This window comes from Ylistrum balloti, unplaced genomic scaffold, assembly GCF_031769215.1.
Source record: "Ylistrum balloti isolate Yb309-2 unplaced genomic scaffold, AGI_CSIRO_Ybal_v1 Utg369850, whole genome shotgun sequence".
Lineage (NCBI taxonomy): Eukaryota > Metazoa > Mollusca > Bivalvia > Pectinida > Pectinidae > Ylistrum > Ylistrum balloti.
In genome coordinates this window covers 2406233-2424482 of record NW_026782003.1, presented here as the reverse complement: position 1 = coordinate 2424482, position 18250 = coordinate 2406233, and the positions used below count along the sequence as shown (strand labels likewise).

Genomic DNA, 18250 nt, shown 5'->3' with positions numbered 1-18250 from the left:
ACAAAGTTCAAGGTTAATTTAAACTTCAATCAGACTTTTATCAAAATCTGTTCCTGAGCATCTCATTTTTAGTTCAAAAGTAGTCACTGAAACTGGTTAGATGATTAGGGAAACACTAACAAAATTTCCGAACTTTTCTGTTATAATACTTGTAGTATGTAAAACATTTTATACACATGCAAACAGGAAAACATGTACACATACCTACAATAACAAACATATCAGACATCTACATAGTGATCATGTTGTGGAGAAAGAAGAAAATGGAAGGAATGAAAAAAAAGGTAAAAACTAAGATAAATTTGAAACATTTAGTCAACATTGAGGTGTTTTTATCTTTATGATTTACTGTCCACGCATATCTCTTAAAGAAGTTGTTGATATAAACTTTGAGAATGTAGCAAGAGGTTATAGTGCTACTTATATACAGGGAGAGGACAGAAAGGGGGTGTGCCTTGATCAAATAGTGGTACAAGGGAGGCAACTGCAGTCAACTTATTTTGCACAACTGTTGTACAGACTCCTTATCCTCGCTATCTGATCTAGCAAATACAACAGGAATTTCATTATTAACTTTGTGATATTCATTTACTGGTCAGAATCTATAACAAGAGAATCCTCATTAAAAGTAAAGCAATCGACACATTGACAATTACTTGAAAAGTAACGATTGATTTTTAGACTTCCCCACAGTTCCATAAAACACGGACCATTTTTTTTAGAAATCTGGATCCTGTATACAAACTTGTAATATCCTTATTGTATCACTATTTAATGATAAAAGTTGATAACTGTAAAGTTACTGATACCAATAAAATGTAACATACATTCTGTATTCTACCAAATCGGTATACACGTAGTTTTCTTGATAAAATTTTCACACTGAAAAAAATTCTTGTGAAATGTATTGCAATGAAACTTTTGTAGAAGAAAACTTTCTTTTTTTATTTCTTTATTTTTCAAGAGGATTTACATGTATATGTCTATACATAGAACATAGAATTAATCTGATGGTTAGATTACAAATCAACACAACATCACACACTGAAATATACTTCCATTACATGCTCTGTATGTTGAGTCTGTTACCATATGAATAGTCATGGTCATTATAGGTGGAATATCATTGTGGAAGCTGGTGGCTACCTCACTGAACAACATACAGGAGGCCCAAAACATGTCATCAATTACAGTTAAGTGTCTTGCCCAAGGACACAACCACACCAGCACACACCAGTCTGTTTCTCAACTTACTGAGGAAAATGACCACCACCAATAGGGGTGTTGAACCATGCACCTCAGACCTTTACCTAAGGTTACCTAGGCCAACCCTCTAACCAACTGAATTATCATGCCCTTCCCCTTGAAAAAAAACAAGTGCAAATCACACATATGTTCTGTGTAAATAAAGCTATTAGTTATGAAAAATGTTTTTTTATTCTTTATGTTGTTATACACACTACAATTTCATGCAATAAAATATAAACTTTATTTATTTTACAACAATTGTGAAACAAGCTAACAGCTAATGTAATTCGTTCTTGATGACTTGGATGGAAGCATGCAAGAAGTCTTACTGTGGAAGGAAACCAAGTGCTAGAGGAATACCTAAGTGGTTGGGCAGGTGACCCTATATCGTTTCATGTCCAGTCTAGGAATCGAACCCTGAATGTCTAGGTGAAAGGTGAATGTGTTACTACTATGCCACCCTGCCACATTTCAAGTTATAAGCAAACAGGCTTAAATCTGCCCTCAAAGTATATGATAATGAGTTAATTGAAAAACATTTAAAATCTTAACAATGAAATAAAAAATAAAAATATTCTCATCATTAAAATATCAAGAAATATGTCATCACTATACAAAATAGCATTACTTCCTCTCATACACTCATACATTTATATGTTAAATGCTGTTACAAAAAAAATTGTTCCAAAATGATACATGTAATAATGACATATATATAAAATATACACTATTGATCATGTCCGAATACTTTGGCACAGAATGTGATAAGTTTACTTAAAATTAAACTCTGGATTTTAACTTTATATGGATAGATGAAAAAAAAAATCAGGTATTTATTTCACAAGTGTGAATTCTTCTGATAGTATTGAATGGTTAAGGCACATTGTTTTACTTGTTCACATATTTTGTAGGATTTGATCAGTGAGCCTCATAATATTTCCATGGTCAGAAGAAATCATTTTCAATTTTAGTTGAAACAGGGATTTTAACAAAGAAAAAATAGAAGACCAATGTCCTATCAAATTTAAAAAAAAAAAATACAAAACTTTAATAATATTTTTAAAAATAGAAGTAGGCGTTTTTATTTTTAGCTGAGTAAGAAGGGTTTGTAAAAATACAATCCATATTTCATGTTTTTAGTAAACTTGAGTTATTGTAGAATGAATCTACTATCATTTAACTAAACTTCTCAACAATTATGAAATAATACAATTAGATTACACAGGATAAATAGTGGATGCTGGTAGATATCCTGCCTCTACAACCATTCCTTAATATATAGTGGAATGTTCATTTTCTAAAGTATCTTGTAATCAAACAAAACTACAGAAATCTTTTTTTGTGTGTGAATACAATATGATATGATATAATAGATGAAATTTATGTCATTTTCACAAAAATTTGAAGCTAAGAACTATATTGTTGGAGGACTAGCATGCCCCACCCATCTTCTCAGCAACCTTCTGGATATTATACTGACACTTCTACATCATTGTATTCTGAACTATCTGAGGGATGATACAGATTTCATCGCACAACTTCTGACTGAGATAGACGAGAAGAAATACCTGTGAGCTTCGATGTGATTAGTTTATATACAAACATTCCACACGATCTCGGCTAAACATTTCTGGACTTCCAAGCATCCCCTTGAATTGGATTCAAGATTTAACTCTTCATTCGTTATTGAATCACTGAATCTTCCAAAAAATTCATTTTTGTTCAGTGGAAAATGCTATATACAAACCCTTGGGACAGCCATGGGAACCAAATTTGCTCCAACTTAGGCAGACCAGTTTACAACAGATTGCAGTAAAACAGCTCAGGAAAATATATTATCACAGATATATTCTAGAAACACCAGTATCTGGACTTCTGCTATCATCATCCTTTACATACCAGAAGAAAAACATACCCTTCTGCCTTGCAAGAAATATACTTACATCACTATTGACTATGATAAATGCAAACAAAGGTTAAAAGTACCACTATATTTCTTGGAAAGACAATATTATCCTAATGAATTGATAAAAGAAACACATAAATTTCCACTGAGTGCACACCTTGGCAAGTGTGGATAATTAACTTTCTACAAATTCCCATTTTACTGAATGACAGATACTGGTATTAATTTGTATGTAAAATTATTTAAACCATTACTAAATGGTCAGTAACATATTATTTAGTGACGTGATTACTTACATGTAGTAACGTTATTACCTCCCCTACTGCTACTATCAATTAGGTCATAATTCACAAATTTAAACAGTTGCTATTAAACATCATTATCTTGCCTTTTTTTTATAATTGTTTTACCACAGTTGACCTATAAATCATTTAAATAAGGAAAAATTGTCCAATAGAGATGATATAACAAGGAAAATGAAGGAACTTGTGAAATGTTCTGAAAATTTACAATTGGTCAAGTTTTCCACTAAGAAGGACCATGTGATTTTCCTTGATGACTTCTCAAATTCTGAGATTAACTAATTACAATGTCATCAACTTCAGCACTTAATACTGAATTTCTGTAAAAATGACAACATATCCAGAATAACGCTTCTAACTCTGAGTACTTGACAAACAGTTTACACTACAGTTACAGGCTTTTCAAAGAAGTCATTTTTCTCTGGCGGGTCATTGAAGACTCCTGGATAGAAGTACAGACATTTCTGTAGTGTGCTGCGTACCTCGGAGACTTGATTACCTTCTTCCATGACTGCAGTTGATACATATCTATTAACCTGTTATAACAAAATGAACACATTAATGAGTATAAAGATGTCATTTAATTGTAAAACATGGAATTCATTTGATTTTGTCCTTGTCCCAGATGTGAAAGTATTGGTCACCGAAACAAGATTTTCATCTTTGAAATGACAAAATTGGAAAATGCCACATGATATCCATCCCAGATGTGACAGTATTGATAAATAGGACAAGGTTCCAGTCCCAGGTGCGACATTATTGGTCACCAAGACAAGATTACCATCCCAAATGTGACTCAAGATATATTCATCTTAATTTTGTACAGTCAATTTTTAACTCTATAATTTGACTTGAGATGACAAGTGAGGAATTTTACAAACACTCTCTTTAAGAAGAAATCTCACTGAATGGACAGGGAGGATATATCTATTAGACATCCTGGTATGCCTGAATTTTATATCAACAATTGTATTCTTGTTCTGCTTCCTATGGAAGATGAAAACTGATATACTCCAAAATCACTTGGTAAAAATAAAAATTCTTCCACTGAAATGACAATGAACTAATCAAATTTTATTCCAATTATAATTCAATATCACTTACTTTGATACTGAATACCTAAATTCACTAAAAAGAAAGAAATGTACTGGACAAAATGTTGATATATACCAACCCTGGTCATCAACTCTTCCAAATGTTCTTTGCTGGCATTGTACTTCAAAACCCAGACAATTGCTTGGATGAACCAACTGCCTCTCTGTTCACTGCGATAAGCCTTAAATCCTTCAATGAAAGTTATGTACAGTAAGATTTTCAGCAATTTTACAAGCTACATCAACTGTACATATATTTCAACTCACCTGATTTCAAAGTCCAAATCTCACATAAAAGCTTTATGAATAGAAAATGAAGACAGGTATCAATTTAGGTACACTTTATAAAGATTATTTCAAGAGATTTCAAAAAGCAACAGTTATCTTCGTCTGTTCTTTAGATGTTTTTTTTTCGAATTATTTATCAAATTCTGAACAGTTCTATTAGAGCATGTGGTCCACTATTGGCATAAGCAACAGGCAGAACACAAACTAAAGAAGAGACCAATGAGCATTAATGGTCATCTGACTATATAAACCTATATATGAAACAGGCCAAATATGCCTTAACCAACACCAACACACCTAATATAGGATACACATGTGGTGGTATTACACCAATACACCTAATATAGGATACACATGTGGTGGTATTACACCAATACACCTAATATAGGATACACATGTGGTGGTATTACAGTCATACACCTAATATAGGATACACATGTGGTGGTATTACACCAATACACCTAATATAGGATACACATGTGGTGGTATTACAGTCATACACCTAATATAGGATACACATGTGGTGGTATTACACCAATACACCTAATATAGGATACACATGTGGTGGTATTACACCAATACACCTAATATAGGATACACATGTGGTGGTATTACACCAATACACCTAATATAGGATACACATGTGGTGGTATTACACAAATACACCTAATATAGGATACACATGTGGTGGTATTACACCAATACACCTAATATAGGATACACATGTGGTGGTATTACAGTCATACACCTAATATAGGATACACATGTGGTGGTATTACAGTCATACACCTAATATAGGATACACATGTGGTGGTATTACAGTAATACACCTACTATAGGATACACATGTGGTGGTATTACACCAACACACCTAATATAGGATACACATGTGGTAGTATTACACCAATACACCTAATATAGGATACACATGTGGTGGTATTACACCAATACACCTAATATAGGATACACATGTGGTGGTATTACACCAATACACCTAATATAGGATACACATGTGGCGGTATTACAGTCATACACCTAATATAGGATACATATGTGGTGGTATTACACCAACACACCTAATATAGGATACACATGTGGTGGTATTACAGTCATACACCTGATATAGGATACACATGTGGTGGTATTACAGTCATACACCTAATATAGGATACACATGTGGTGGTATTACAGTCATACACCTAATATAGGATACACATGTGGTGGTATTACACCAATACACCTAATATAGGATACACATGTGGTGGTATTACAGTCATACACCTAATATAGGATACACATGTGGTGGTATTACAGTCATACACCTAATATAGGATACACATGTGACGGTATTACATTATTTCATCTTCAAAATACATGTGTGATAATATTGCACTATTGCACCATCAAAATACACATGTGACAGTATTGCACCAATATATATGGGATACACATGAGATAGTATAAGTCTGTATTGCTCATGTTATCAAGTTAGAAACTGGAATCATCCACAACCAACAATGAGTAGTAAGAACAAAGACTTCATGTTGTAACACTAGCATATTCTTCAAACAAACTAGCACACAGAGAGTACACAGATTAAAAAAGCCAATGTCTTTACCTTCAGGGGTGGCATAGGCAAAGAAAAAATCTGAAGATGGATGTGTGACTTTCTGAATCTGCTTAGTTGGTCCTTCCTCCATGCCACTGTCACACTGAACCTGGTCACTATTTTGAGGCAAATTTTGAAATGCTTTGTGTATATCATTGTCATCTTCATGATCTTCAGCGTTTGACACTGGATTTGTTTCCATAGAGTCAGCTTGGGATTCACCTGATTGGCTATCTTCAGTACGTGGAGAATTTGGAGACCCTGAAAGTGAGAATATTCAAAGTAGAGAGGTAAAATAAAGTCAATAATCTAACACATTAACTTCTATGTATTGTTCAAGTACATTACTAGTATGTCCGTGTTAAATGATACAATAATTCAACATTTAACATAAGAGATCTCAGAAAGAACTTGGTGCCATCATTTGATCTTTATTTACCGTTTGAAAGCTGGATCTTTTCCCTTCTTTTCTCTACTCTTCTCTGTATTTGCTCTCAATGGTAGGAAATTTTAACATATCTTTGCAGAAATAGCAATGATAATCTTGAACTGCCAAATCAAAGATGGCCACCTGTCGGCCATATTGTTTTTCAGATCAGTCCCAAAATCACATAGGAGCAACTAGGGACCAAGTGGAACCGAGGTAGGAAATTTGAGAAAGATCTTGCCAGAGCTTCTTAAGGAATAGCGATAACAAATAATGTTTATGAATGGACAGACAGACAACAGACCAAATATGTAGGGCAATTTGAATCGCTGAACATCTGATGATAGCGGCTCTCTACTGAACCAAATTTTAACAGAGAAATACTGAATAACACAAGGGGTTAATTGAACATGTAATGTGACTGTTGTTGCAATGTGTCATGGCATTTTCCTTGTAACTAAGCAAAACTATACATACATGTAATGTAGTAAACAGCCTTTGAGTTTACCAAACTAAATTATATTGTCTTTATTCCAAGTTTTTCCATAAAATCAAACATCAATGCCATGTATAACAACATACCCTACAATGTTTGCTTAGTCAGTTTTATAGACCTAACTTTGAACAACAGTAAACCATTTCCATTGAATATCAATGATATATATACAAATAAGGAAAGCCAGAACAAACAAAAAAAAAAAAATAGGTCACATGATGTCTCTTTTCAGGTAACATTACAAGCAAACATGCTGCTACCACCAGGTATGGACATTTGGTGGCCATCAATACCTGCTGGTAGGTTATCTAGCGAAAATGTAATCAAACATCATTGCATTATTTAAAACCATTCAAAACATATGTAACCCTGGTAAAATACTAGCTGCAATATACATGTATATATAATTTATATTTAGATTTATAAACAAAGATTAATTACATTTAATTAAAATAACTAAAATATGTTTTTGGAAAGATATACATAAAAACCTATTGTTGATGTACTGAGCTGCATATTACAATTAGAAAACTTACGACAAGATTGAAATAGGAATACTTTGGGTTTTCCAGTCAATTTTGGACAGTTGATTTTGTTGAAATTTTTCACAATATCATCCACACAAATAACGCTCCCGTCAGTCCCATTAATTCCTCTAGAAGAGCCATGGCTGAGCACTGCAAACACGAAACAATCACTAGCCCCATGGTAATCCCAGTTACTACTCTCTTCAGCAATCTTCAACATGTCCTTCAAATATACAACAAGTATAACCAACATCACTATACAAAAAAATCATAAACATTAAACTATCTACTCTAGTGACAGAATCAGGTATATCCCTTGACAGAAACAAATGTGAAGACAAGAGGCCTATTGGGCATGCATTATTCACCTAGTTAATTAAGATATTCAGTCATTTCACAAAGAAATACAAAAAATAATGAACACTTTCTTAAATGAATTATCAATAGGGCCCCAACCTTGTGGTCAAACATTAATCAGATCCATTATTAATAAAAAAATATTTTACCTCAAACCTGGACAATATCCTTTTAAGATAGAAGAATTTTTAAAAACTAATATGTCCCTTATTGGGTGTCAGACTTCTGGCTGGTACAGAATTAAGGTATTCCCAAAAAAGAAAAAGGATTTGGAAGTATATTTTTTTTTCCCAATTGGGTCCACCTTCTCCTGCCCCAAGGGGCTGAGAGTCACTGCTTATACAAAATTGATCCTTTTGACCCAAGTATGCCTCAGACCAAATAGGGATAGAAGCCTAGCATTTCTACAAATGAAGGATTTTAGAGAATTTGCTCTATTTTCCTAATGGGCCCCATCCGCCTCTCCCCACGGGGCAGATACTAATCATTTGTGCAAAACTGATTTCCCTTCTCCCAAAGATCCTTCAGACAAAATTTGGGCAAATCCAATCCTTCCTCCAGAAGGAGCATGATTATAAAGACTTTGCTCTATTTCCAAAAGTGGGGCCCACCCCTCCCATCCCAGATAACCGACAACCATTGTTTATAAATAATTGATTACACTTTTCCCAAGGATCCTTCAGACCAAAATTGAGCAAATCCAATCATTCCTACAGGAGGAGCAGGATTTTGAGAATTTGCTCTATTTCTCCTCTTAGGCCCTGTCCCAGGGGGAAAAGACAAACTATTTATACAAAACCGACTCCCCTTCACCAAAATATGCTTCAGATCAAATTTGGGCAAAATTCAATCACTTCTACAGGAGGAGCAGAATTTTGAAGATTTAAAATTCTCTGATTTCCTTATTGGGCCCCATCTTTCCTGCCCCAGGGGGCAGAGACCCACTGTTTATACAAAAGTGATTCTCCTTCTCCCAAATTTGGGCAAATTACAATCATTCTTACTGGAAGAGTAGGATTTTAAAGAACTTGCAAAATTTCTCCTTTTTGGCAAGGCTTCTCAGTCAGTCCCTTGGTGGCAGAGATCCACATTTCATTCAAATTTCTCTCCTTCTCCTAAGATTTTTTCTGACTAAATTTGGTAACAATCCACTTAGTCATTCTTACTAGTCATAAAAGGCATCTAAAATAATTGATTATAATGCACATGCCAGAAATATTGAAAAGGTACTGACACCAAATTAGTTAGGTTGTTACATCAAGGTTTTGCTGCAATACCTTTACAGTATAAGAGCTAAGTGGAACCATTTTTGCATCCAAAACCATTATATGCCTGATCAGAGAAGCATAAAGTCTGCTGACTAGGATTTCCAATTAGCCATTTTATATTTCAAATTAGTTAAGTTAAAAATTTATACTCAAGGCAATTAAATCCTGAAATTCATTTTATGAAAAAATAGTTGTTTTCCTACTTCTGTTTGTTCTGCAGTACATTTGAGATTTTAATCAGACTTAGAAGACCTTGCATATTTGAAACATTTCTAATGAGTCAAAAATTTTATAGTAACATACTGATGGTATTCTAATATTTGTACCCTTCGCACTTTGTCATTGAGCAGATTTAAGTGTAGCACTAAACTTTCCCTGTCGTGTCGTAGAACACATACAGCAATTCATCGTTAAACACTCTATATGTAGTACTGTAGTGGTCAGTTGGAGTAGTAACATCACCTGTGTAGTATGATATGTTTTACTATAAACACAGCTCAGTGATAGCCTAAGCTGTACACTTGTCACTGTTAGAGGAGACCTGGAAAGTATATTACTGCTAACTTGAAAATAGTTCTTGTCATTTTTTGCACAAATTATAGCATGCACTTTCTAACCCTTCTCAGAGCCCTAAATTAAGAGTATACTAATTCAAATACACAGATTATTTCTCCACTGCTGTTCTTGGGTGCAAATAATGAACAAAGCACAATGAGTGTATGTACCCAGGGAATTTATTCCTGAAAGTGGTACTTACAAAGCTATATGGACATGACCTATGCTCCAGATAAAGTGACAGAAATAAAGAAAGGGCTATAACTCTGTATAAAGAGCAGAATGACACTCAAATTTAGTATATGGGATATTGTTTCATGCAGCAGACAAAGTGAACTCAGCGACTGATAGATGGAGCATACATCTACACATCCTATACACCTGTACAGGGCTAAAATCAAATTTTGTATCTGTATTTGGCAACCATCAAATGAATTATGTATAACAAATGATCTGTTGATGCTGACTTTTCTGGAACACCTGGTCTTGCTCTCCTTGTACTTTTGGAGTTTGGATTATGATTACGTTCACATGCTGATATTTTCTTGTTGCTCTTTATTACCGTCTATCTTTTTTAATACCTTGAATCATTACTTTTGTGTTATGAAATATGATAAAGATACTGGGCTGCTGTATTTTACCCAATGACCAGGGTTAGATTTTGAAAGTTTTAGTGCTACTTATTTATGTGAACCATCACAGACTACTTACGGCACCAGTCATATTGTTGTAGATCTTAACGGAGAAGTGTAGCTGGCTAAGGACACGTGATAGTTTATCCCGATCCAGATCACTGCCTACTCTCTTTAATGCACGTTTTCCAAAATCAGCATTGTTGATGATAATGGCAAGGCCTCTCCTTTTTGCTGTCATACGGTAAATCTGAAAATAGAAAGAAAAGACAACATTTACTGATTGAATAAATATATCTAGTACCTACTGACAGTATGTTTGGTTGCTATCAAACGAATATGATTTCTTATTTCTTATTTAAAAAGCAACTCTTTTGTGGAAAGAAGAACTAGGAAGTATGTTTTGTTTAAATATGGCCTCTGTCATCTCTGTTTAAGGAGCAAGCTTTGGCTTAGTTTGTAGAGCCATTGATCATAACACTGAAGACCCAGGTTCAACCTGTTCTTTTGCATTATATAGAAATTGAGAGTACCTTACTATTCTTGGCTAGTGGAAATTTCCCTTCTCTCAACCAGTATGGCATTTGGCCTGAGACCAAAGGGAAGCCTGCCCACACTCCACCAAGGACAGGACATTTTCTGACTAAAATCCAAAGGGACGCTTGCCCACACTCCACCAGGGACAGGACATTTTCTGACTAGTGTCCAAAGGGATGCTTGCCCACACTCCACCAGGGACAGGACATTTTCTGACTAATGTCCAAAGGGATGCTTGCCCACACTCCACCAGGGACTGGACATTTTCTGACTAGAGTCAAAAGGGATAATTGCCCAAAGTTGAGTAAGGACAGGACATGTTCTGACTAGATTCAAAAGGGATGCATGCCCACACTCCACCAGGGACAGGACATGTTCTGACTAGATTCAAAAGGGATGCATGCCCACACTCCACCAGGGACAGGACATTTTCTGACTAGAGGCCAAAGGGAAGCTTGCCCACACTCCACCAGGGACAGGACATTTTCTGACTAGAGTCCAAAGGGATACACGCCCACACTCCACCAGGGACAGGACATTTTCTGATTAGAGTCCAAAGGGATGCTTGCCCACACTCCACCAGGAACAGGACATTTTCTGACTAGAGTCCAAAGGGACACTTGCCCACACTCCACCAGGGACAGGACATTTTCTGACTAGAGTCCAAAGGGATGCCTGCCCAAAGTTGAGTAAGGACAGGACATTTTCTGACTAGAGTCCAAAGGGATGCCTGCCCAAAGTTGAGTAAGGACAGGACATTTTCTGACTAGAGTCCAAAGGGAAGCTTGCCCACACTCCACCAGGGACAGGACATTTTCTTACTAGATTCAAAAGGGATGCTTGCCCACACTCCAAAAGGAACAGGACATTTTCTGACTAGAGTCCAAAGGGATGTTTGGCCAAAGTTGACTAAGGACAGGACATTTTCTGACTAGATTCAAAATGGAAGCTTGCCCACACTCAACCATGGACAGGACATTTTTTGACTTGTGTCCAAAGGGATGCTTGCCCACACTCCACTAGGGACAGGACATTTTCTGATTAGAGTCCAAAGGGATAATTGCCTAAAGTTGAACAAGGGCAGGACATTTTCTGGCTGGAGTCCATAGGGATGCTTGGGCAAAGTTGAGTAAGGACAGGACATTTTCTGACTAGTGTCCAAAGGAATGCTTGCCCACATTCCACCAGGGACAGGACATTTTCTGACTAGTGTCCAAAGGGATGCTTGCCCACACTCCACCAGGGACAGGACATTTTCTGACTAGATTCAAATGGGATGCTTGCCCACACTCCACCAGGGACAGGATATTTTCTGACTAGTGTCCAAAGGGATGCTTGCCCACACTCCACCAGGGACAGGACATTTTCTGACTAGATTCAAAAGGGAAGCTTGCCCACACTCCAAAAGGAACAGGACATTTTCTGACTAGAGTCCAAAGGGATGCTTGCCCAAAGTTGAGTAAGGACAGGACATTTTCTGACTAGAGTCCAAAGGGATGCTTGCCCACACTCCACCAGGGACAGGACATTTTCTGACTAGAGTCCAAAGGGATGCTTGCCCACACTCCACCAGGGACAGGACATTTTCTGACTAGAGTCCAAAGAGATGCTTGCCCACACTCCACCAGGGACAGGACATTTTCTGACTAGAGTCCAAAGGGATGCTTGCCCACACTCCACCAGGGACAGGACATTTTCTGACTAGAGTCCAAAGGGAAGCTTGCCCACACTCCACCAGGGACAGGACATTTTCTGACTAGATTCAAATGGGATGCTTGCCCACACTCCACCAGGGACAGGACATTTTCTGACTAGTGTTCAAAGGGATGCTTGCCCACACTCCACCAGGGACAGGACATTTTCTGGCTAGATTCAAATGGGATGCTTGCCCACACTACACCAGGGACAGGACACTTTCTGACTAGTGTTCAAAGGGATGCTTGCCCACACTCCACCAGGGACAGGACATTTTCTGACTAGATTCAAATGGGATGCTTGCCCACACTCCACCAGGGACAGGACATTTTCTGACAAGAGTCCAAAAGGATACACACCCACACTCCACCAGGGACAGGACATTTTCTGATTAGAGTCCAAAGGGATGCTTGCCCACACTCCACCAGGAACAGGACATTTCTGACTAGAGTCCAAAGGGATGCCTGCCCAAAGTTGAGTAAGGACAGGACATTTTCTGACTAGAGTCCAAAGGGATGCTTGCCCACACTCCACCAGGGACAGGACATTTTCTGACTAGAGTCCAAAGGGATAATTGCCCAAAGTTGAGTAAGGACAGGACATTTTCTGACTAGTGTCCAAAGGGATGCTTGCCCACACTCCACCAGGGACAGGACATTTTCTGACTAGAGTCCAAAGGGATGCTTGCCCACACTCCACCAGGGACAGGACATTTTCTGACTAGAGTCCAAAGGGATAATTGCCCAAAGTTGAGTAAGGACAGGACATTTTCTGACTAGTGTCCAAAGGGATGCTTGCCCACACTCCACCAGGGACAGGACATTTTCTGACTAGAGTCCAAAGGGATGCTTGCCCACACTCCACCAGGGACAGGACATTTTCTGACTAGATTCAAATGGGATGCTTGCCCACACTCCACCAGGGACAGGACATTTTCTGACTAGAGTCCAAAGGGATGCTTGCCCACACTCCATCAGGGACAGGACATTTTCTGACTAGAGTCCAAAGGGACACTTGCTGGAATTTTAACAAGGACAGGTGTTGTCTTGCATTGATGGTCACTATAACTACCATAATAAGACAGCTCAATAGCTTGATCGTGATTTTTTTTATAAATGTCAAAAGTATAAGAAAACCTTTCAATGGCATTGATGGTCTCTATAAATGCCAAAATAAAACACTGGCACTGATGATGGGCATTATAAATTCAAAGGTGCATAACTTTGTTCACTTTGTTCAACGTCAGAAATATTTTCAATTTATATGTGCAAATGAGGATCATTCTTATACATGTGCCTCACAGTGAAGCATGTCAACGAAAAGGAAATACATATAGTATGTCTAAACACTGTCTTCATTTGTCTGTACTAGAATATTCTGTCATCTCCTCCTCTAGCTATTACTTTACAGCACAGACATAGCACAATAGAGGGATGACAAACCCTACCATCTGTCATGTAAACAGAAGTTGAAATATGGTAAAAATTTTACCTTAGATTATGTTAAAGACATATATGTACATAATGCTATCATGTAAAGTGGTGATAACAGTAAATTGAAGTGTTCAATCCTGGATGGTAGAAAGTAAAACTCGGAGAATAAAATCCTTATGTATCGTTGTCAAACTGCAGCAGAACCAATTTTGTCGTTCGTCTGAAGTGAATATGTTTCAACAGCTTTACTATTGTTTTATCAACTTTTGTGTCTCTCATAAACTTGTTGATTTTTTTTTTTATTTCTAAACTGACTCACATCTTATGGATAATGTCTTCCAGTGAATTGGTGAACTACCAACGTCAGCCATTTGATTTGTGTTTGTAAACTACAACTTAACCGTGCATATGCATATATGAAGTTGCTGGTGGGATTAATCTTTATATTCCTATTAAAGAACTCTCTGTTACCTCTGGACTTTAACTCTTATATTAGTGTAACCTTTCACTACTTTGAAAAATACAGGTTTTCATATAGTTTGATTTTTATACCTTAAAATTGGTTCAACAATGTAATGTCCCTTTAACAAGACACTTCAATGACATTGATAATGTTCATTATAAAGGCTTGAACAACACATTTCAATGACATTGATAATGTTCAATATAAAGGCTTGAACAACACACTTCAATGACATTGATAATGTTCATCTTAAAGGTTTGAACAAGACACTTCAATGACACAAGAACAAAACACTTCAATGACATTGATAATGTTCATTATAAAGGCTTGAACAACACACTTCAATGACATTGATAATAATCATTATAAAGGCTTGAACAACACACTTCAATGACATTGATAATGTTCATTATAAAGGCTTGAACAACACACTTCAATGACATTAATAATGTTCATTATAAAGGCTTGAACAAGACAATTCAATGACATTGATGACGGTCATTATAAAGGCTTGAGCAAGACACTTCAATGACATTAGTAATGTTCATTATAAAGGCTTGAACAACACACTTCAATGACATTAGTAATGTTCATTATAAAGGCTTGAACAACACACTTCAATGACATTGATAATGTTCATTATAAAGGCTTGAACAACACACTTCAATGACATTGATAATATTCACTATAAAGGCTTGAACAAAACACTTCATGGCATATATTTACATTTTGTTGTCATATGCTGATTATGACTTGATTTAAACTTTAATAAATGATTCAGTATTGACAGTTTAATCTGTAAAGTGGAACAGCCATTTTGACAGTGATCATTTCTATGCACAAAAATACTGATTTTAAAGCATTTATTATATTATAAATGAAGTGCCTTTCTGGTTAGTTCATATGTACAATGGCATTGCTGTGAATACATCAATATTACACAATAACTACTCATCAAGATATATTACTATATGCAAATCTATCTAACTTTGGGAACCACTGAACTAATTAACGAAGGGCCTTACATCTGACCTACCTCTTTTTGGTTGGTTGATTGACTTTTCATTAAATCATCAATATCACACTGTTCAGCCTCAGCGTCATGCATTTCTTTCAGTTCCTTAGTGGAAGGAGGCCACTCTGTGGAAGAAAATACAAACTTTAGATCTGCAACTTCAATATCTAACATCATGTCACTGGGACAGATACACAATGTCACTGGGACAGAAATATGATGTCACTGGGACAGAAACACAATGTCACTGGGACAGAAACATGATATCACTGGGTCAGAAATATGATGCCACTGGGACAGAAACACCATGTCACTGGGAGAGAAACATAATATCACTGGGTCAGAAATATAATATCACTGGGTCAGAAACATAATATCACTGAGTCAGAAACATAATATCACTGAGTCAGAAATATGATGTCACTGGGACAGAAACATTATCACTCTTGACATCACTGTGTACTGTAAAATATTAATCAAATTCATCAAAGTCACATGTCTCACATTAATACATAGCCTGAAAAAAAGAATATATAGTAAATAGTTGATCATATTATTTTATTTTTATCATGAAGAGGACAAATACAATTTACCATGTGGTGGAAGATGTAAAGTTTTTCTCCTTTTTTGTTTCTGCTCTTTCACATATGGCGCTAGTAAATCAGCCAGAGGCTTGTTTCCTGTGGCTTGTAGAGCACTGTGGAGTTCTCGCAGGACCCGCTCATCCCCATACATCAGTGTTTTCATCAATAATCGAGTCTTTTCTCTCCTGGTCCCAGTCTTTTCCTGTTTCATATCATACACAGACAGGAATCATACATACAGTGTATGTAAAGATTTCTAATAACTTAGCATCTTTACAGGTATAAACATGTAATAAGTAACATGAGGAGGTATATTAAACACTCCAAACAAAGCCAAATTATTAAATGCAGACTTGTTAGTAGGTAAGGAAAAGTTTGAAAGTTTTACCATTAAGCTTTTTCATTATTATAACAAAATGATAGGGTCATTACAAGAGGTCTATACATTTACAATACAGTTGATATAGCTAAGTAACAAAATGACAGGGTCATTACAAGAGATCTATACATTTACAATACAGTTGATATAGCTAAGTAACAAAATGATAGGGTCATTACAAGAGATCTATACATTTACAATACAGTTGATATAGCTAAGTAACAAAATGATAGGGTCATTACAAGAGATCTATACATTTACAATACAGTTGATATAGCTAAGTAACAAAATGATAGGGTCATTACAAGAGATCTATACATTTACAATACAGTTGATATAGCTAAGTAACAAAATGATAGGGTCATTACAAGAGATCTATACATTTACAATACAGTTGATATAGCTCAGTATGACATGTATAACTAGCTTCATTAAATACTTCTAGATACCTTTATATTTCTTGCCTGGTCCTCATTAAGCAATGGAGGTGTAATGTTGTGGTGAAGATACTCCACAAGTTCATCAGGATTACCTAAGTTTTTTACAATATCTGACCAGTTTTTCTGGATTCCTTCCTTCCATTTGTCCTCTGCCATGATTACAGATTCTGAAAGTAGTATAGCTATAGACTTAAGATTATGAATGTATTAACCTAAAAAACCTAAATATTTCCTTGACATAATACTCCTGTTTTACATTGGTGCAGGAACACAATTTCCATTGGTATGAATTCCCTGACACCAGCATAAAAATACACTACAGCTCTAGTGAACTAACTTAGAGCAGCAGAGGAGCAACACGTTTGGAAAGCTTTTGACGAAAGAAATTTGACACATTCACACAATATTGAGTCATACTCCTGAATTTTCCTTGTTTCACATATCATGCATTTTGTCAACTGAAAGAAAAATACAGCAGTTTTATGTGCAAGCAAGAGCTATCATTAGTTACAACAACCAGGTATGGCTTGATATCTTTCAACTTTGAGGCCGCTCGGGTAGTCTTCCATACTAGGACGACGAGGAAGGTACATGTACATATAGTTATTTAGTATACCTGTGATGGCCCGTATGCATCTGCTTCGTTACTGTACAATTTGACTCTCTTTTGATATGCATGTTCGTGACGTAACAGTACATTCAACGATTTTTAGTTAATCGGGCGAATTGCACATTGTTTGAAATTGACTGTTTTGTAGTAACCTGTACTGTACCTGTAGGAGTTTGGATTCACGGGTTAGTTATACAGTTTCTGTCTGAATAATGGTTCGCTGACTGTCTTCTTCGGTGAAATCGAAAGAAAGTATAATAAGAAACGAACCAACGCGCGGAGATTATAGTCCGTTTTCAAGGATTGATTGCAAATATTATCATAAATCGTACAGCAAGTTTTAAAAACTAGTAGAAGCAACTAATGTTAAAGTAATATAGATCTA

At 36.2% G+C, this 18250-nt stretch overlaps 1 protein-coding gene across 1 annotated transcript; it reads right to left on the bottom strand.

Annotated features, from left to right (window-relative positions):
• Nucleotides 1-918: 918 nt before the first annotated feature.
• LOC132545570 (caspase-3-like) lies at nt 919-18105 on the bottom strand. The gene is made up of 9 exons (XM_060209260.1): nt 18029-18105; nt 17265-17422; nt 16446-16638; nt 15874-15977; nt 10789-10959; nt 7907-8120; nt 6457-6708; nt 4631-4740; nt 919-3992 (listed from the first exon to the last, which is right to left on the bottom strand). The coding sequence occupies exons 2-9, from the start codon at nt 17409-17411 to the stop codon at nt 3837-3839; spliced, it is 1347 nt and encodes a 448-aa protein (XP_060065243.1). The 5' UTR covers nt 17412-17422; nt 18029-18105; the 3' UTR covers nt 919-3836.
• Between the last annotated feature and the right edge of the window lie 145 nt (nt 18106-18250).

Coding starts and splice junctions, on each gene's coding strand:
- LOC132545570 (XM_060209260.1), bottom strand. CDS start 17,411: ATGGCAGAGGACAAATGGAAGGAAGGAATCCAGAAAAACTGGTCAGAT. Junction 15,978..16,445: donor TTTACATCTTCCACCACATG/GTAAATTGTATT, acceptor TTTCTTCCACAG/AGTGGCCTCCTTCCACTAAG. Junction 8,121..10,788: donor ACAACAATATGACTGGTGCC/GTAAGTAGTCTG, acceptor GTATATTTGAAG/GACATGTTGAAGATTGCTGA.